The sequence below is a fragment of the Perna viridis genome, chromosome 2 (genome assembly GCF_037379345.1).
Source record: "Perna viridis isolate PV_CMFRI_1.1 ecotype Kerala chromosome 2, ASM3737934v1, whole genome shotgun sequence".
NCBI classification, from domain to species: Eukaryota; Metazoa; Mollusca; class Bivalvia; order Mytilida; family Mytilidae; genus Perna; species Perna viridis.
In genome coordinates, this window is record NC_142446.1 from 48,444,145 (window position 1) to 48,466,592 (window position 22,448).

General features: G+C 31.5%; 1 protein-coding gene across 4 annotated transcripts in view; it reads left to right on the forward strand.

The window, feature by feature from the left end:
- The window catches only part of LOC148625496 (uncharacterized), a 55,187-nt gene that overhangs the window by 5,836 nt on the left and 26,903 nt on the right, over positions 1–22,448 (forward strand). For all 4 annotated transcript variants that reach the window (XM_088569087.1, XM_088569086.1, XM_088569090.1 and 1 more), the window contains exons 3-7: positions 4,638–4,812; positions 14,373–14,535; positions 15,039–15,165; positions 16,266–16,446; positions 20,111–20,131. In XM_088569087.1, the coding sequence (XP_088425213.1) occupies positions 4,638–4,812; positions 14,373–14,535; positions 15,039–15,165; positions 16,266–16,446; positions 20,111–20,131 (667 nt within the window). The remainder of the gene's footprint in view (positions 1–4,637; positions 4,813–14,372; positions 14,536–15,038; positions 15,166–16,265; positions 16,447–20,110; positions 20,132–22,448) is intronic.

Sequence of the window (22,448 nt, forward strand, 5' to 3'; positions counted from 1 at the left end):
TCTTTTGTTTACAGGTATGAGGACACAATTAATTTCGTAGTGCATTTCAACAGACCCATCTTGACATAAAAAATTCCACCGCTTCAAACTCAATAAAACTTCATCAATGTGGAAACATGTATAAAAGAAGATTTCTATAAGAATGCCAGAAAAATTCACCATCATTTTTATTTTTAGCAACTTTGCTTCAGAGACCCTGTAGACATGAAAAGTGACAACTGCCAAATGTCATAAATTTTGACCTTCTTCCATAGGACCACATCACAACTCCCACATAAAATTACAGAATGAAAAAAAATCCCTTGTAAATTTGATCCTTGCCCTACATTTCTGCAGTAAATAGTAAGCAATAAAGTTTATAACAGCAAAGAAAAAAAATCAGGAAGAAACACACTAAAAAAGAAGGAACTGTATTCGTATACAACAAAAAAGTCAAGGGGAATTAATTGTGATCTTGTACCTACATTGCCGTGTTGTGTATCAACAGCACACGTTTTTTTTTGGGGGGGGGGGGAATTAGTTAAGAAATAAATTGTAAAATCCCCCAAGTCTAAAAATAGTACAATAGGTGTGGGGGGGGGGTTCTTTGTAAATCATGATATGGGGTTTTTAACATGATTCATGAATAAACTACATGAATAAACATAATATTTCAAAACAACCCAAAACAACTAGTGTGCCAACTTTAAATAACTAGAATAAGATTTATGTTTTTTCCTGGTATAACTAGGTCAAGTCCACACTACTTCCCGAAATTTTTTGGAAACATGAATATTAAGAACAGAGTAGTCTATTACATGAACCTGATTAGATAATATTCTAAATCTATAAATGTATTGAAAGGTACTAGAACTAGAAAAAGAGTTTAATAGGGATTGCTCATAATCAAATGAATATCACATTCAAATGAGCCATTAAAGCCCCTAAACAAATGAACAATTGTAATTTCCAATGGGTCTGCTGTCAGCAAAAAATTGAAGAACACTTGGTGTGTATGAATTAGAGGAAATATTTATGAAGAATTACTTTCATTATTTGATAGATTATCTTTAATTTTTCTGTTAGTTTAAACAGGAAGAATAAAAAATGGTATTAAAGTTATAATTACTGTAAAACAAGAAAAAAGGTAAAATATTTACCTACAAATAATTCATGTAAACATAAACAGCAATGTACAAATGTACATTTTTAATACATTGATCAATCTTTATATAATACATTAAATACAAAGTGGCACGTTTCCATGTGAGGCATATTAATGTTGTGTCACATGTGCTGAATGCAGTGCTATCTGAAAATCCAGGGGAGAACCCTGAATATATCATGTGTTTTAGCTTAGTCAGTTATTCTTGTTTACATTTTAATATACATGTCTTTGAAGAACAGATATGATTTTTTCCATTCTTAGTATTTGTTATTCAAGGTTATGACATCCTATGTTCAGCAGTTGTGTATGTGCAAATACTCATGAATTATCAGTTCTTATTATATGCCAATATTACCTAAATGTCACAAGATAATTGCAATGTAATTTGGTGGTGCTGTTTACCTTATCAACCGACTTTCTACATATTTTTTTTTCTTTTTCTCATAACAGTTAAACTGAATATTTTTCTCACAGGTCTGTTTAGCTTCATGGATTTAAAACTTGCAGAAATGAATTACAGTATGCAACATTTATTTCTCTGCATTGATAACAGCCCCATATACATGTATTGATTTTGAGTGTTGTGAATTGAACTGTTAGGGGCCAGAAACAAAGATTTTCATGATGTCCACACAATAACTTGATTGTATAAGTGAATGGAATTGCACCACAATGTGCCATACCACTAAAGGAAGGCTGGGATTTATTGTATCAGTTGTGACAGAATTAGAAATAGTAGCCTGCCCACCAGCCCAAGACTGGTTTTTTTTTAGCAGGGCTGGCTAATTTTAGCAAAAGTTTATATAGCCATATAGTAAATATCTTTAAAAATATTATTCAGGACTGGCTAGAATTTGAGTGAGTTTCGTTCCCTGGTTGTGACTAGAACTGTTTATGAATGAGGTACCAAAAAGAAGCCAGAAACAATCATTTTCCTGTTGTTGTTCTGTTGTTGACTTCTTGTATAAGTAAATGAATCAATGAAATGTACTGTAAAGTGCCATACCTCCAAAAAAAGATTAGGATTGTTTTTTGGGGTTGACTGAAACCATTTGTGACTAAGGGGCCAAAAAATGTGTCACTTTGATGATAGTTAGATCCCTATCCTATCACAAATGTTCATTTGCTATCAAAATAAGCATGAATGATGTACCCATACTTGCCTCAACTGTTCAAGGTTTGAAATCTGCAGCCATATCGAACTCTGCCCAGCAAAGCATTTTATTAAATGAAATGCCACTCAGTTCTGATGGCAGGAAAAAAAAGAGGTTAACAGTGCTTGCCTTTTGCCACTAGCATGAAGCCCAGGGCTAGTAAATATTGATTTGGGCTAGTATATTGATGTGTACTTTTCTTGTTTTGGGCTAGTTGAATCCTATACAGTCCTCCATTATTCGGGCTAGTTATTGAGAATTTTGAAGGAAAGGACTGGGTTAAGGCAGATATATATAATTTGTTTTCTTGTATATCAACACAACAAGAGCATTCTTTACAACTTAAGACTTAAGTTTTGTAAAGTGAATGGATCAGGTGCATTTCATGAAAGTGTGGGTTGCAAGTATCAATTAAAATACTAAGAAAATGAACAAATAAAGAGGACCCCCTGTCCTTTTCTACATTCTGCTGAAAATGTCCCATTCAAGTCATATTAAGGTAAAAAGTTAAAAGAAATATTAAAGATTTTCTCATTCTCAAAACCATAACCTCAATCAGAGACACAAGTTGTACTCTAGTAAATAGCTCTAAGAGGTTAGCGTGTTTTTCTGCAACCTTGCCCCTTGTATCAGTGATAAACTAATGTGATGGGGGTGGTACCTATTCTTATTGATATGTTTGTGATGTAATTCACAAGTCTGTCTAGGCAAAGAGTCAGAAATATTGTTGATGAAGTAAACTGTTAATTACTTCCCCGAGATTTTGTTTGTGCCATATTTTTGTGCAATAAAAATTTGTTATGTTCTTAATAAATTTTTATGCAAGTATCTTGAAATTTGAATTCCTACCATAGTGACATATTATGTTTATGGAGGGTTTAAATAGAGTTCAGTCTCATTAGGGGCTGAAAAATGTATTTGTCTTGCAAAACTATAATCAGATTCAATAAATGCTTGCTACAAAATGTAAGAAAATAAAAATAAAAAAACTCGGTTCCTCTTAAGCTGACCAATCAAATTACGAGGCTAATCACATGTCTATTACAATTTGGGTGTTACTAATGATATTTAAAAAGGACCTTAACCTATTTTTTTTCAAATTTATGAACAACAGTCTGACTATAAAATACAGATCATTATTAACCTTAACAAAATAGATTTGATTGTTATTTGTGATAAGGTCAAATTAAAAAGTATGCGTGTTTCTATTACCTTACCCGTCTGTTTTTTTTTTCAGCTAAATATGGTGCACCCTAAGTTTTTTTTTTTTTATGACTTATCAGGAAGCACTGTTGAAGTCAGAATGTTTCTCCCATAGATACAATTGGTTTTTTTTATGTAAAAAAAACCAAAAAAAACCCTTCCTACATTTGTATCTACCCTATTTTTTTCAAATGTGTAATAAAAACACATATATACATGTATATTCGGGCCTTTCATTAAGAGGTGGTCCCAGATACTTATACCCTTCTAAGCTACTGAAAGGTATCTCCTAAGTTTTAAACCTTCATACATTTTTATAAAAGAAAATGATGAAAAGTACCTCCTACAAATCAGAGGGTACCTGCATTGCAAAAAGTTAATGAAACCCCTGATATTTTATTTGGCCTTACTAGATTAACATCTCTTGTTACCATATTATTTATTTATGTATGGACATGAAAGTGTGCAAGTTATAGGGGTTCAAATTTATTGTCAAGAATGACTGGTCCTGAACATTTTTGTATCCTAAATGAAAGGTTCTCTATAAAACAAGATATTATATGAATTTGGAATTATTTTGGATTTAAGAAAATAAGTTAAAATCATTTTTTATAAAACCTGACCCTACTAAGGGGATTCAGTCATGCCGTCATGATGAAGGACGTTAAGAAGTTTCCTTGACTTTTGTTATTCTACTAACCCTGCCTAACCCCCTTAGTAAGGGTAAATTTTACAAAATTTTTTTGGTCATTTTCTTATTTCGAAATTAATTCCAAATTCAAACAATACCTTGTTATAAGAAAGTGAAAGATCCTCAAAAAGAGTAAAAAGGAAATATGGTAGGTAAATGATATTTCAAAGGTCCTTCATTGGAAATTGAGGGTCCTGGACCTACAGTGTTAGAAATTTAATTTTTGGTCAACATAGACCCATCATAATTTTATGTAGACCGCACTGTACATTTCAAAGGAATTTGAGCCAATTTCATCATAGACCTGCTTGATATTATGTAGACTCGATCCATAGGTCTACTGCTAATTTCTGTCAATGGACCTATGACCAGGGATAATTTGAAATCCTTAAATTAGTATGGAAAAAATGTTTTAATGAAAAATATTTTATTCTATTTTCAGAGACCAGTTGTCTAAAGTATTCAATTTAGTGCATGATGTGGATTTACTGGACAGTAAAGATCCTACAAATTTACAACTATTAGGCCGTCCTGATCTCAATGTCACATTCACTAAGTTCCACTGCTGGAGATTGACTATGTATGAAAAAGCTGTATTTTTGGATGCTGATACATTGGTAATTGTTTGTAATTTTATTCAGTGAAACTGTCTAAACCAAACTTCTTTGGTCCAGTTTAGACAGGTGTCTGGTTTACCAAGGTTCAAGATACATTTAAGCTGGTATGAAGGGACTTCAAAAAAGTGGCTGGGTTAGACAGGCTTTGGTTTTATTTTGGGCCTGGTTTGACAGGTTGCACTGTAGTTTTTTTTTTTTTTGTTTTAAACGTCATATATATTCGCAACGATTTCCAATTATTCAGACCCTTCTATGCTAGCGTTATCTTCCCTGTATCAATTTGATTCGATGGAACAATGTAGTGAATAGAGTCGTTATATAAATATAAACATCTCAGAATGTCGACTCTATTTGCTACACTGCTCCATTGGATTAAATTGATACAAGGAAGGTAATGAATGCAAGCATAGAAGAGTCTGCAAAAAATTCCCAACGATGTTAGAACTGTCAACTTTGTGAAGCAAATTTTTTGGTTGTTAACCCTCATTGGGACTCGAACTCGTACTGCTATGACATCTATGGCTACTCCAACTGCACAAAGTCCAGCGCCCTAGACCACTCAGCCAGCTAGACTATATAAAATCTAGCTTTCGCTGGCCGGCTCATTCCTCATAGGATTAATCTAAGGCTATAACTTAGTACATGATGTACGGTAGTACCGGATTTGGTAATCTTTTTAGTAGAATGTTTACTAACCCTGGTCATTACTAAAGGAAGATAGGGGGTATACTGTTTTACCCTTGTCTGTGTTTCCGGAACACTTTTTTTGTGGCATTTTTCTCAGCAGGTACTCATCACAGCTGCGTAAATTTGAACATGTTTGTGGAGGTATGCCATATGGTGGAATTCATGTTTGGTTAAATTCAACAACAACCTCCAGTTAATCGAGGACTTGGTTTATTTTTTTACTTTATTTTTGTAAGTTGAAATTTTACTCACAACTAAGCAACTAATCACAGCAGCATGAAATTTTAAGACATTTTTCTGTAGGTATGCCATATGGTGGGATCCATTTTCTCAAAAATCGACAACAACTTCCTGTTTAACGAGGACTCTGTTTATGTTCTTGATATTGTGATTGAAAGGGTGGTATCACTAGTCAGCCATCCTCTCGCTGATTTCTTGTACATTAATTTAGTTTTTCTTATAGACCATATAGATGATCAACATTATAATTTAAAAATAGGTCACTGAACTAGATTTCAAGATAATGAATATTTAATGCTGGGAGCTTTGTTTACAAGGTTTTATAAAGGTTATTTATGTTGTTTTTTTATTAATTTACAAACATTTAAAAACAAGTTGGCGGAGGTTCTTAAAAATTTTTAATAAAAAGGACACTTATCTGACATAATTTTATATTTTAAAAGAAGAAAATTAAGAGTCTCCAAATTTTTTTCCTTGTAATTTGTAAAAGACTTAAAATCCCATTACATTTACTTGACATTTTCCTGTTGGTTATCCTCTCCTTAAGGAATTTGAAATATTACCATATATAGTTTAATCTTTAAAATAATTTAAATATAACATCTTTACATCATAATTAATAATCACTATTTGTTCATTGAATACAATTTCAAACCATGGGACAGGATTCCATACATAGTTGTCTGTTTTCTTTGAAACAAACCATAGGACAGGGTTCCATACAGCTGTCCTTACATACCTTTTTCAATGACATCCGAGTCCATCTATGCACCACAAAACTTCAAAATTTCTTAGATCTGAGAATATTCTGAACTTTTTACTTAATTTTATTTTTTCCCACTCAAGCATATAAAAGAAAACACTGGTCAGTTTAGGGACCCAATCACAAATATAATTCATTTTGGTCAGAATGTCCAAATCATGGAAAAAATTACTGGATAAATAGACATAGCAAGTATCACGTTGTATTACAATTGTATGTTTAGATTAATTTATCATTTTACAAATAACACTACAATAGCTGTTGTAGTGCTGTGTGAATAATGGACATGTCTGGTTACATGTATTACTTATTACTTATTGGTCTGACTTACTTTCTTAATTGATATAAGTTGGTGTGTAGAAAAAGTTACACTGTCGTAGGTATGAAAGTACTTTTCAAGAATAATTTAAAAGATTCTCAGAAGACATTTACTGTTTCAAATGGTAATGATTAATCTTAAACATGCTTACCATTTCTAGGCCAAGCATAATTTTTTGTTGAGGTTGGGGCATGGATGAAAATAAATCCTTGTTGCCAGAATAGTGTTGTCATTATTTGATGGATTTCCTTAAGAACTTGGATGAAGTCATGGTGGAACCAAAAAATAATATGTCTGTTTCCTGCTTCACTACCTACCCTTTTTTTGTGCCTGCCTTGAACACTTTGTGCCATTTTGGCTCAAGCACCTTTAAAGTCTAGATTGTTTCCCCATTAAATCAATGTAAAATGTTTTGGAAAAAAAATAATTTCCTTACTTGTAAACCTACTTTAACAGGAAACGAGACTATTTTCTTTTGGCCTAACCATAAAATTAATTTAGATTTATTTACATAGACAACTGTTGATGGGACCCACTTTACTGGGAATGGACTAACCTCAGTCATAGATTGTTAGATCACTTTATTGGACTGAGTGTCCAAAATGAGGGTATGTGGAATATGTGCATGATGTGTGCAACTGTGCATTCTTGCTGAGATTCTTTTATTTATCAGAGATTTTAAGATGATGGTGTTAAATTTTCAAGATGTCTAAGATAAATGTTTAGAGTAAAACCCTTTCTTTTGATTTTTATACCCCTTTATTTTCCTTATATTGTGATAAAAAGCAGGGGTATCACTAGTGAGTCGTTGCTCACAGATTTCTTGTTTTTCCTAAATCTAGTGGAAGTTACAGAAATTTCTTGCTGTGTACAGTAGGTTTGGTGAAGTACAAATATTGTGACTGCCATTAAGCATTGGAGGTGTGTTGGTAGACTTTCATGCATTAATTGGGGTATCATGATATAGCAAGACATGGAGGATGTAGAGGATTAAAAAATTATTGAAATGCTTAGAGTCAGAAAAAATATCTGTTGCTCTGACAGGGTTTTCTGTCACCTGGGACAAGTGCAATTTTGGGTTGGGAATGTTGTATATTATGTTAACTTTCCCTTAGGTAAGTAGAAAACTCAAAATTTTGAAGGATTTATTAAGTTCAGAAAGCAGACTTTAGTTAGTCTTTTTTTTGTTTTTAGTTTTCCTGTGGAAACCTGTTATTTTCATAATTCATTGAGCAAGTGGCTCTGAGCTGGTTTATAAAACAAACTTGATAAGAAGATCTGAAACATTTGTCATACAATGTTTAAGTTCAATCAATCATGTGCTAAGACACTTGAAAGCTAATATCATGAAAAGATTTTCTAAATATGTGTTTAGGTCAAATACTTAAAAATACCTTAAGAGATTGGTTTATTGACCCAATTTAATGTACTATATTTGAGTAGGCTATATTGGATGATTTTTGTTAAATTATGCTGATATGAACATAAGAAAGTATTTCATACTTGATAGCTCACATGGCCAGGGATAAAAGTGGTCAGACGACTCCTTGTAAGAGTTATTATCCTTGAAAGGGGAAAAATGACATTTTTTCTTTTTACATTTTTCAGCCAATATCTTGATAGACGGAAAGAAACTTTCAATTAGTGAAATGATCTTTATAAGTCTTCACCAAAGTCTTCTTGAGTCAAAATTCTTGGACAACATCTTAAATAATTTATTGCCCTTGAAAGGCAAAATTTAAGCAGGTGAGCGATTCAGGCTCCTGGGAGCCTCTTGTTATCAATGTAGTTAAGCACATGTCTTTCACATGTTCTAAACAGGCTCTCTAAAAGAAAAGTTCATTTTTTTTAAGCTACAAGGCTAGAGTTGCATGTAAATCCTATTTAGTGTCAAGTATCTTTGTAGATCATCAATTTAACTTGTTTAACTTATTGCCTTGCAAATGGTTGACAACATCTTTTTGAGTATGAATTCTATTTCGCCTATTTTTGGACTTGATTTTGAATGGAAGTAATGTGAAGTAAATTAGGCAGTGATTGGGATTAGAATTTTGATAATGAGCCATTTTTATGTTATCTGAATTTTAATGGGCCATTCTTTGTTAAAGTATTTGATTTTAGTTGGACAATTTTGAGCAGGAATGTGATAAATGGTGCATGGCCCACTCTAAGTTCAATGACTGTGATCACTCTGTCACACTGTCAGGCCAGAGAAGTTATCATGACCAAATCAATGACAACCTGCAATATATCATCAATCTGTTCATTATCATTTCTTTCATTTGACAGTTTGACAGCGTGCTTATGATAAACATTCTAATGTCTTTTGTACAACCAGAGGATAAAATGGTGAAAATAATGTATGTAGTGGATTTCATAATTGCAAATCAGGCTTCAAAAATAAATAAGTAAATACTCTTTATAAATTTCTTAGTTCTAACATCTAATGAAAAACTGAATTTCTTTTAAGAATGAAGCCATCATTATATACTTTCCCTTTCAGACTTTAAAAAGCACTGTTTGCTTTTCAATCACTTACTTTTTGTGTTTTTGATCCTTTAGGGTCAAAATACCTTATGTCACCAGTCTATCATTGGAACTTCCCTATCGTCTGAATATAGCTGAAATATTGCTGCTCGGACGTTAAACCCCAACAAACAAAACAAACAAACAAACAGGAACTTCCCTACTATTTCTGAACATTACACAAAAATACAGTCCAAATGTAATTCCTTTTATATCATTTAATACCTCTTTCATAACAAGTAAATATGTTTCTTTCAATTTATCAGCCGAATAATATTCTATTATTTATGCAAATAAAATTTAAAAAATCTAGTCTTCAGATGTACTCATGATTTGAGGGACTCCTTTTTGGTCTTGAAAGATATTTAGTAATAAATTTACATTAAGGCAATTTATTTCTTGCAGTAATGTGTCTGGAAGGATAAAATGTGTTGAATATTTTCATTTTAATACACTTATAAGTCAACTTATCCATCCTATCATCAATATATACTATTTATAATAGGAAGTGAAAATCAGTGATTTTAACCAAGTAAAATTGAAATTGATAAAAGTGTCTAGTTTTTTTAAAATCTTGTTTTAAGGAAATTATTTTTTTAAGCTGATATTGGTTTTCTTTAAGTATAATTGTTTTGTAGGATAATACTCTGTTAATATAGCCTTTGGTGTAGATGCACATTAACTTTCGGATAGATTTAAAATTGGGGAAATTGGTGAAATGGAACAAAATTTGTAAATGTGTTTGAAGTTGCATAGTTCTATAGATTGACTTTCAGTTTATTCATAATAAAGAAGGACAGTTCTTAATAGTATTTAAAATGCAATGTATGATCACAATTTTATTTAACATATAATCTTTCAAATTTTGTTCATGCTACAATTTTTTTCACAAGAATCTAAAACCACCAGTGCTATCAGCACTTTGATTGAAAATAGGAGTTATGAAGCGATCCTTGTTTTTGGGGAGGGGAGCAGTGGATATCCTTTAATGAGCTCCAAGCAAATGTGTTACCTAAAGAGCTGATGAAAGTGTTTTTCTTGTATTCTAAAAATCACATAAAAACCAATTGTCTGTTTCACTTGTTGGTACAGATGACTCACCTGTAGTAACAATGAAAGAAAAAAAATCCTCCTGTGAAGGACAGAGATATTCATTTCTCTTTCATGAAAGTCCACAGATGTTGTCATCTTAGTAAAGATCTGAATATGAATGAAATAGTACATTGACATGAAAAGCTGGTATTTTATTTTTAAATATAATGGTTGTTTTTTTTGTTTTTTTTGTTTTTGCTTTTTTGTTTTTGTTTGTTTGTTTGTTTGTTTGTTTTTCATCAGTAGTTGAATGTAAGTGTAAAATGTGATAAGATATAATATCACAATGCTCAGAGTTAGAAATAGTAGCCTGCCCTCCAGCCTGAGACTGGCTATTTTTTAGCAGGGCTGGCTAATTTTAGCAAAAATTTATATAGCCATATAGTAAATACATTGAAAAATAGTATTCAGGACTGGCTAGAATTTGAGTGAGTTTCCTACCTGCAATGCTGTTTTCTATTATGATGTCACTTTTACATTTAAGTCTGATAAAAAAACTTGTCTGTTCAAGGTTAACTTACCCTACCTAACCTAGCACATTTTATTAGTATTTTTTAGTTGAGCACTATTTAGGTCAAGAAATCGTCCTGTAAGTGTCAATATAAAACAATTTAAAAAAAAAATAAGATACTTACCTACCTACCTACCCTATTTTTTCATGCAATGTGATGTAACCTTAAATGGACATACATTTTTTCTTGGTCTTACACTTACAGTCAGTTAACTGTGACTTCTGACCTTGTTGAACTGGATGACCCCAAGGTAAATTAAATAACATTTTTGCTAAGTAAACTTCCCAATTTCTGTGGTCATTTATATAGACACCTTCATTCAAGCAGTTAAACAGCTGAAAGTAGGAGATTTTTTCCTACTATGTTGGAGAGTTTTATCTACAGAATAGGAGAATTTTTCTTACATGAAAAAGACTTGGTTGTCAACTTCAGATGAAAAATCTTGGGATCCTCTTAACTTTGGGATTAAAGAGGAATTACATTGGCTTAATGGTGAATGATTAAAGCTGTATCAGTTTTTAGCATAATTTTTATTACTAGGCTTAGCTAATATGAAATAAAAACACAAAGCACTTCTTTGATTACATGAAAATAAAAATTTGAAATTTGCAACAAGATGGTCACACTATCCAGATGGTGTCATGACTTATTTCCTTCTAAAATATGATGACATTTATAATAAAATTTCAGAGAACTGTAACTATTGAGAAAACAGGATACATGTATTGTTAATTGAACATTGACAATTGTTTTTATTCTATTACACACTCCAGTGGTCACCTACTGAAACTCTTAACAGGTATTTTTTTCCATGTGAGAGACAAATTCTTCTACTGCACTTTAACTGCATGGGTGAAGGTGTTTGATTTAATGACCACATAGTTTAAGCTCCATTGCTACTAAAATTCAGTAGGTGAATTCATTTAGCAAAACTGGTATTTACTCTTCGCTATTCCAGTTCAAAAAAGTTGAAGGTCACATTAAACTCACTAAGATTTTTTATGTGAAAAAAGACCATGTGAGTTAGGCCATGTGAGCTATTGCTATCACTATGTGCCTGTTGTCTGTCATTGTCGTTCTTGTCAAATATCTTCACCTCTGAAACTATGAGACGGAATGTAAGAAAACTTCATTTTTCAAGATTTTTGATCTGGCAAAAAGCATGACCACCATTACTAAAAACAGACCATAGGATTCAAATTGCAGAATTTTTTTTAACTCAATAAAATTTGGGTTTAGCTCAAGTCTGGCAGGATATAAAATTGTTCAGCATAATGGGATGGGCCGATGCCTAAATTTTCAGAAAGATCTGTTGACGAATTAATGAGTTGCAGGTCCTGAAGTGTTTTTTTTTTTATTTTGCACATAACTCAAAAGCAGTTGGGTTTACTTAAAATGTGGCAGGGAGTAAAATTGTTCAGCATGATGAGATGGACCCATACCAAAATTTTCAGAAAATCTCTTTGAATGTGAATGAGTTGAAATGGATTTTTTTTTTACCAAATTTCACATTTGCAGCTTTAGAAATCTTCTCCTCAGATACTATGGATGCTAAGAAACATGATTGTCAATAATAAAATTAGAGTTGTTAGATATTGCCCTTGAAGAGTCGAAAAATGAATATGAGAGATTTATTTTGTAATTTGAAAACCTGGTGGATAATTAAGTAAGGGCAAGAGTCCAGCTATAGAAAGCTGAAAAGACTATTTTTGACCAAGTTAGCTATTCAGGCTCTCTAGAGCCTCTAGTTGAATTTTTTACTACAGGACATTAAAATTTGCACTGTCCATATCTACCGGTAACATATATCCACGTACATCTTGGCTATGGGTATTTGTTAGCTATAATTTTAAAATCCTAGCAAGATAAAAAAAAAATAAAGGTTTTTAAAATTCACATTAACTGTAAAAAAAAAAAAAAAAAAAAAAAAAAAAAAAAAATTTAAAGTTGATACTGAACTTGGATTGCAGTAGTTTCTCCATGCTATTTGATTGTGAAGATAATGCATAATAACATCTGATGCATAGCAGCATCATGAAACTTCAATCAATGGAACTCAATATTGACGTTCGTTGTGGAACTTGATTAAGGATTTATTGATGTAGTGTAGAAAATATCCATGCTCTAGTAGTGTGATTATAGGAACTGTTATATTGGTGGCCAGGAAGTGACCTTAGTATGACTGTTGTTTATCAGTGGAAGGTGTTTAGTCATGGTCTGCTGATCTCTTGACTGTCTAAAGTTATAACCTTTTAAATTAATATTATGTCTTATACTATAATTGTACAATTGTACTATGAAAGCTATAATATATGTAAATAAAGATGTAATTTCATATTGGCCCTGTTATAGGTTTGAGGTCTGTCATATTGGTCAAGGTGGTCGTATTGGTCCCGAGACATCGCCGAGGGCCAATATGGCTGTCAAGGCCAATATGATTGACTGAAATTTTATTAACCAACTCAACTAGATGATTTGTTACAGTAGAACAGTTGTTTTCGTGTTTTACCAAGAACATGTAGGTTTATATGCATTTATAAGTCTGAAATATCCTTTTTGTATAAAATGGTAGACTTTCTTGTGTTTCTGCAGCTTTTAGTTCTGTTGATCAAAGTTCATGAAATCCAATTCTAACTAAAAATAGTGGTGTCAAACGACCAGCAGTTATAATGCCGTATTGACCCAGGTTTGATCCATATTGGCCCCATATATATGCCCAGTTTGAATTCATATCAATTGGTCAGTTTTTGACATATTTAAACGTTTTTTGGGTACTTGGTTAATAATAAATCTTACAACAGATATATGTTACTTTTCAGTTTGGAGTGGTGCACCGTGTTGGGAAAGATGCCACGTTCCTCGCACGTTAAAGAACCCTGCTGTGGTATTCGATAGGAGTAGGAACCACTGCGCTCCGCCACAGGAGGCTAAATTGCCCGACCCTACCCACCTCTCCCTATTTCCAGTGGCAGCCAAAATTTGTCGACCCCATTGTCCATGTGTCCCATCCCATTTTTCATTTCATCATTATTTCATGTTCATTTTATCATCCATTTCATGTTCATTGTCTGAATATTGCTGAAATATTGCTGCTCGGACGTTAAACCCCAACAACAACAACAACAATTTTTCAGTTTGTTTAGTCTGGTATCAAGTTTGAAATACAAATTGTGTATTCTTTCAGTTTATAGTTTTATTCATGCTACAGCATATGCAAGGGGTGGACCTAGAAATTTTGATATGTGGGTGATTCCAGAGTGGTATTTGCTTATTTGATTTGCCCAGATTGCACTCAACATTAACAAAAAATATCCTACCGAGAGCAGAGGTGGTGTTACCAACTAGGACACAAATTTCCCTGGATCAGCCTCAGATATACTGATGTACAAATGTAGCAGATGTCATTTTCTTATCATTTTAGGTTGTACAGAATGTAGATGATTTATTTGACAGAGAAGAGCTATCTGCAGCCCCAGATGCTGGTTGGCCAGATTGTTTTAACTCCGGTGTTTTTGTTTTCAAACCTTCGGAGGAGACATACAATACCATTCTGCAGTTTGCACTAGATCAAGGCAGTTTTGATGGTTTGTACCTTGAACATCTTGTATTTGTAAAAAAAAACACATATATAATACTCATTTAATACAAGAACCTAAGACACTAAATAATACTGGATATTTAGAAATGTTGGCATACATTTATTATTGTGATTTTTAAATTTGAACAAAGTCTTAATTTACCATTATGTTTGCAGTAACCCTGTTATTTTCATATTAATGATGAATATCCCTTGTTGGAAAGCAGTTCAATTCCTGGCCAAGCTATACTTAAGACTTCAGAACTTAATTATTTAATTACTTTAGTGGCTTCAGGTCCAGGTCTGAGAATATTCTTAACTTCCATGGCAACTCCAATCAAACTCATCCAAATTATTGACTTCACAATTAAGAATTTTCTGTCACTTAACTCAATTTGTGATGCTGGGGCCGGAGTGATGACATTTTGATACTGAATAAAAACAATAAATCTGAGTGAGTTTGACATGTCATTAAAAACAAAATTCTTGATAGAAACATAAATATTACAGGTGGCGATCAAGGATTATTGAATATGTTTTTTCGAGATTGGGCTACAAAGGACATATCAAGGCATCTACCATTTGTGTATAATGTTGTGTCTCAAGCTTTTTACAGTTACCTCCCTGCATTCAAGCAGTAAGTAGAAAACATGTGATTGTAAAAAAAATCAAAGAAAGACATTTAGTGGAACTAACATAATGCTTTTGTGTCAGTCCCATATTATTCACATTGGATATTCAAATTTTGTCTTATGAGAAAACAGAAGTGATGTTACAGTGAACTGAAAGGATATTGGACTTTTTGAATTTTCTGTCCAAATTGTTAGTTGTTTAGTCAATAGGTACAATTTCATAAAATATTGTGCATGTAAAGAAAACATGTTTGCCATTCACACATACTCTCACACTACCTCTTTGCCACAGAAAAAAATCCAACTTGTTCACTTCTACCTCGAAATGACTGCTTAAAACATAATTGTGAGCAGTTATGACTAAAAATATCCAGATATCTGACATTTTATTTATATTAACAAAACAGAGGGAACTGAATAAAAACTTTTCTACCACTTCACAGTTCCTTGCCATTGCATAGTAATTGCTACAGAATTCATATTAGAGTTACTGTATACTTGTAAATATTTTTTAGTTCATTGTCAATATGTTTCATAAATTTAACCTTGGCTTTGTGTTCAATACATGTATATGTAAAATATATAAAGGTCATACAAATGGTCAATGTACACAACCATCTACAACATTTGAATAATAGTAAAAAAATATGCTCCATTACAAAAAGTGTTAAAAGTAAATATTATATTTAAAACATTCTTTAAACATATTTTAGTTGTTCATAATATAATATAAATATGTCTATTAGAAAAGGTTTAGCTTTGAAACATTACAATATTGTCATTCTTGACATATATAGTACTACTATTGATATGAAAAATGATAGATATGTGGGATAAGATGAAACGTTTTGTACTTCACTTGTTCTAGTTTTGATTTAGGTATTTTTTGTAGATGGAACGTTTTGTACTTCACTTATACTGTTCTAGTTTTGATTTAGGTATTTTTTGTAGATGAAACGTTTTGTACTTCACTTATACTGTTCTAGTTTTGATTTAGGTATTTTTTGTAGATGAAACGTTTTGTACTTCACTTGTACTGTTCTAGTTTTGATTTAGGTATTTTTTGTAGATGAATTAGACTTAATGTAATATTTTCTGTTTTTAGGTTTAAAAACAATGTTAAAATAGTTCATTTTATTGGTGCTACAAAGCCCTGGCATCAGCCATATAATACCTCAACAGGGGAGGTAAATCCTTTGCCAGGCTCTGGTCATAACCAAGAATTCCTACAGCAATGGTGGACTATATTTATGTCAGATGTACAGCCATTACTGGATCCTGCTATGGTTTGTATACATATGATCCTGTGATTTTCTTCCTTGCATGTGTTTATAGGTCATTAAGTTTCAGTATTTGTGTGTGTATGGTTTTAGTGTTCTTTTCTGAGATATGTGGGTTGTGTAAATTTAAAGTATTTAGATATTGTGCTTAAGTTTTGATTTTCCAATCATTTCTTTTGGCTCTTATTTGTGGTTTTGGTTGTGTTCGAAGTTCTTCTTAGATAAGAGTTTTACTTTTTATTATAGCATGCTTCCTTTTTAAGTGTTGATAACACTGTTTACTCTGCTTTCATTACTGCTATACAATTGATGCTAACAATTGGCAACTGTAATAATGAAATTGACATCTTTTCTTTTAATTTTTATTATCTCAGAAGTATAATCTAAATTCGATTGCATTTGTTTTTATGGAGCTTTTTAGTTTCACAAATATATGTTAAAATTATTAATAAATCCTTTTACACTTAACTAATTTTTTGGGTTTTCAGATGTTAGGAATTGTATTCATGTGGCTTTTATGTTTGAGATGCATTTTTGTGAGGAATTACCTTCAATTCTTAAAAAAAATATTATATATTAATGCCTTGCTTTTATTTATTAGTTTTGATATAACGGTATATATCATTCTTCACAGTAAACTGTTTTGATCCATATTCCTAAATCATAATTTTAAAGGTGTTTTATACAGATTTTCAGAAATGATCTGCTTTTCAAAATCAGATTTTATTGTTTAGGTTTCTTTTATTTAGATAATAATTATATTTTTCTTAGAGTTATTACAACACAAGTGCTGTTTGGTGTATCAGTTTTTTTTTAAATTGATTTGCACCTGCTTTCTATTTTACCTACGTACAATGTCTCAACATTTTCACTGACTCATCATGTTTTGCTTAAATTTCCTCTTCAGTTTCCATGCAAAACATCAAAATATGCATGGTAAACTTGGTTTAACGGAGGCATTACTTCAACTCACGATCTGTGGATTTTTCTAAATATATTTTACATATTAGTTTTTTTATATGACTGCAAAAAAATATTGGTGTGGCACTATCTTCGTCCATAGACACTTGGTAGTGTGTAATAACTTAAATATTATAAGGGGCCAAAAAGGAGCAAAAACAACCATTTCATATATAGAATCCTACTGTAAAACTCCAGTAAAAACATCAGAATGTCAATATTGTATACCACAAGGGTCAGACTTGGATTGATTTTTGGGGTAAACATTTCAGAAATTAGGGGCCGAAAGTGGGGTCAGAAACATATATTTTCCTGATGTCAAGACATTAGCTAATTTTTGGTTAGATTTTCTGATTTTTCTTTTGGATTCCCTGCCTGGAATTGTCTAATCAGATTTTAGATATCTTACTATTTTCTAGTTATAAGGGGTCAAATGGGCCACAACCCGAAAAAAAATTTTTTTTGGTCCAATATCAAAATTATTATTGAATTTTGAAATTTTGTGTCCAAACTAGTTGCTGTGTCCTTAATGAATTGTAAGTCCCTATGTTTAAGTGTATCAAAAACTAATATTGTGTCCACACTTGCCCCAACCGTGCAGGGTTATGACTACCTGTTTGTTGTATTATGCTCTGCTCGGCAAAGCTCTTTATTTAAGGTTTATTTTGATACATTTGTACTTCACAACATTATTCCTTTTAGCAATGGAATAGTGATATATTTTGATAGCTGTTCATAGAATTTTGTTTTAATAATTAACAGATTTGTGTTTAAAAAAATTATCTTATAATTATTGCTTCCAAACAAAAACCCTACTGTTATAATTTAACTATATTATTTATCTTTTCCTAGCTTATGAATAATGTAAAGATTGTTGTTTCTAATGTCCTAGAGATAATTAAATAAAAGATATTAATCCTTTGGAGTAAATGGTTAGCAGCCTGTCATTTTAAATAAGTTTTCAGTATTTTTCTCTGTTTGACATTCATGCTGCTTGGTTAAGGTAGCATTTGAGAGGATAAAAGATACAAGACTGGGCATCACTGCTTATACTAAACTCAAAAGACCTTGGTGGTGGAGATTTATTCCTTCTTCTTGTGTTAAATTCTTCTGTCTTTTTCCTTGGAAGGTAAAATGGTCATTTTATATCTTGTGTGCAATTGTGTTTATTTCTTTTCACTATATAATCTATTCTGTACAGGTGTATTTACTAATGGTTGCATGAGTTGTCTCTCTTAATTTTTGTTGTTGTCTATGAAAAATGTAATTGAAGTAGTGCTATGACATATTCATTTAAGTTGACCTTGTTGGTCTTCTTGTGTCTTGTTCATCATGCCATTAACAACATATTTTATTAGATTCATATGTATTTAGTTCTGCATGTTCATAATACCCATTGTCAAATTTTTAGCCCCTATAAATTTGATTTGAAAATAAATCAAAAGTGTAAAATTGCTGGCAAGTAATGATGTCACAATTCTATTTTTATTATGATGTCATTACTGAATACAGCTTTTTTATGCTTACATATTTTTTTGTGAAACTGACTACTTGAAAAGGTCTCTTTCCATTTACTGTTTTACTTTTTGTGTAAATGAACAAACTCTCACATAAGACAGACAGAAATTTCATGGAAAGGGAAATAACTCCTATACCAGACAGACTGGTTGATTGCCTCATACAGTATATCGAGGGTTCAAATCAGGGGTTTTTCAAAATTCAAATCAATGATTCACTTGAGAAAAATTGACAACAGTTTTCAATTTAAAATGTTGAAGGTCCTAGATCCATGTAAATTAAATTTCAAAGGTCCTAGACCAGAAATTGAGGGTCGTGAACCTTGAACCTCATCTTTGAACCCTTAAATAGAAAAAAAACAACACAATTTTTTGTTCTTATAAAATAAAACTAACTTAATCTTGGTAAATACATAAATGGATTTTTTAAAAAAAGTAGAGAAATTCAAAATGATTTAGAAATAGGAAAGAAATAATTTTAGTCTGTCTGGTGTGGAGTTATTTCCTTTTTCCCATGAAATGTCTCAGAACCAGTAACTGGGTAAAGGCCTGTTTTTGTACACTTTATCATAAAGTTGTATTTATATTATGCCTTGGAATCTTTGCTCAGTTGAATGAAATATTTTATGCTTGAAATAAGCCATTTTAGCATTTGGTTATTTTGTTTTTTGTTTTTTTGTTTGTTTGTTTGTTTTTTTTTGGGTTTTTTTTTATCAACATTGTGAAATACTAATTAAATAAAAAATATGTTTACAAAAGATGGTGAATAAAGATAGAAGATTCCTTGGCAATGAAAATTCCAACTGTTAATTAGTTCCTTATAACTATGATATTGGAAAATGTTCATGAGGCAATAAATGTTGAATCTTCCCCTGATTAATGTAGAAAATTACTGGTATATTGTTGTTATTCAGCTTTTACATTAAATGTTATGAATGCTAGTTTGGCATCAGCTAAAACTGCAGCATTCACATTTCTGTCTATCTCATACAAGTTTAAAGGTAGAACCTTATCAAAATACTATAAAGCTAAACTGTCAGTTTAAATATGTCTTTCCAGATGGTATCATGTATTTGTTATTCATGCATATTGCTAATCTCCCCTCCTAAAAGCCCTGTTTTTATTTTGCATTTAGAGTGATTACTAATTTGCATTATGATTTAATTTTGATGTTTTGTTTTTGTTCCTCACAGATAAGCATGCTAACAACAACGGTAAGAATATTTTCCATCATATTCATTATATATTATCATACACATTGTTAGTATAGATGACTACAGAATGTTAGAATAGCTGTCATCAGCAATGATTGCTATGTATTTGTATTAGTTTTTCAAACTTTAGGAATATTTAGGGTCTCGTACCTGTATACATGTACTTATGGGTGTTGGACTTACAGTTCTCATGACTGAAACAATTGCACATTTAATTTATTATAAGCAAACTTTTTTGACTAAGCACATAGCTTGAAATAGACTAGGTTACACAAGGTTAGATTTCTATAAGATTTCTCTGATCAGAATATTTATAGGAATTGAGTCATTGTAGAATTGCACCTACATTAATGAAATCTGCCTTACTATCTATTGTGCGAAACATGAATATTAACTTATTTTTGCTGTTTTAAGATATGGAAATAAAATGCCTCTTAAAAAAAATCTTGATTTCTAAAGCAATTTTTCAAGTCTGCTTTGCCTGGTATTCAAAAATATTGGTGTCTTGTACACATTTCCACGTTTACAGCAGAGAGCTAATGATTCAGTGTTAATGCTTTTTTTTTTGCTTTGTGTGATTTAAGTTATTATTGCAATTTGTTTTCTGTCTTTTTTTCATATCATATTTTTTTCTGCTATAACTTTGTGTTATCATGATACATGCATGTGTTTGATTAATACATTTATCTTCTGTTTTCTACATTATTCATTTGCTTTGGTGTTAATTGTACATATGTTCTGATGAAAGATTGATTTTTAAAAAATAGTTATACAACACTAAGATTCTGTTGAATAATTATTGATACATGCCAAGAAGTCAGGCTAGGTTCTGTTGTTATATCTTTAAAAAAATAGATGATTGATAATTTTTTACCTCTAAATATAGAGTCAATACCAAGTTATCAAAAAGCAGCTTATTATTCTATTTTTATTATTCTATTTGGAAATTGTTGTGTGCATTTATAACTTCGATTTCATCATTTTAGTCCAAAATGCAATTTCAATTTTGTAAAATTATGAAATACTGTGAAAATACTTTAATTTGTGGATATCAATTTTCGTGGATAAGGGAAGAAACACAAGTTTGTAGATTTTTCAACTTGTGATTTAAAGGTTTTTAGTATACACATCAATGGGATTCTCCTTTTCGTTTGGAACCAAGTTTCATGGTTTGGCCTACCCATGAAAACCACGAAAATTGGTACCCCATGTCCTTTCACAGTACATCGTTTAAGTGCTGTATGGAACTCTATTAGATGAGATTTTATTGCATTGTATTGCAAAATTTTAGTATCTAGTCACATAAATAACACTGCAGTAATTTCCAAATATTGTGGGAACCTGTTGGGATTATGTAAAGGATTTGCACTGCTTGTTTATACTAATTATCATAGCACTTGTATTCATACTGACAATCCTGTTCTCAGACTCACTACCTCAGATCCCTGTACATTTGATGCATTTAAAATAACCCTTCCTTTGCATAATACACATTTACACATTGAATGACTCTCAAGTTTATTTCACATTTTCCTGTCTTGTGTAGAAATGTTTATGTATTGAACAGTTTTTGTTATGTATTAACCTTTCCTGTACATGTTTCTAACTGTGATTGGTTATATGTTTGGTTGTTCTAGAATCAACATATTTTATATGGGTTTCATTGGAAGTACACTTTGTTGTAGATTCAGTTGAAAAAATTAATTCATGAGAAGAGTTGAAAAGTATCGCTCGTTTCTTTTTCAGTTTCAATATCCCTTGTTCAAAATATGGGATGTACTTAAAAATATAAATTCTCTTGAAGTTGCTTTTGTTCAAAGAAAAGTTGGTCTTTACAAATCCAAGCTAGGTAGACATTATTCTGAAATGAATTGAAGAATGACTATGGGACAGCTACATGTATGTAATAAACTCTTTAATAATATATCAGTATATTTGCTATGAAACCTTGGTATAGAGTAGTCTTATACTGTGGACTATCTGTTATTCTTTGTTCACAATTTTTGTGATTTTGTCAACACAACAATACAAACCCAATGTTTTATTTAAATTGGAAACTGGTGGTCTGATAAAATCAAGAAATTCAAGGATCCACCATAGTTTTGTGGTTAAAAGACTTAATTCGGACCCAAATTAAAATCTTTCTGGGTTGTTACATCACTAGTATGTCAAAATAACATCCCAAAGTATTGATATAATGCAACTTTCAATAATTTCATACAAAATTGGATGGTTTGTGGATGGTTTTTCCATCTGGACATATTGGCTACATCTTCAACAAACTCAGTATTTTGTCGAATTCAGGCTTTAATAGCAG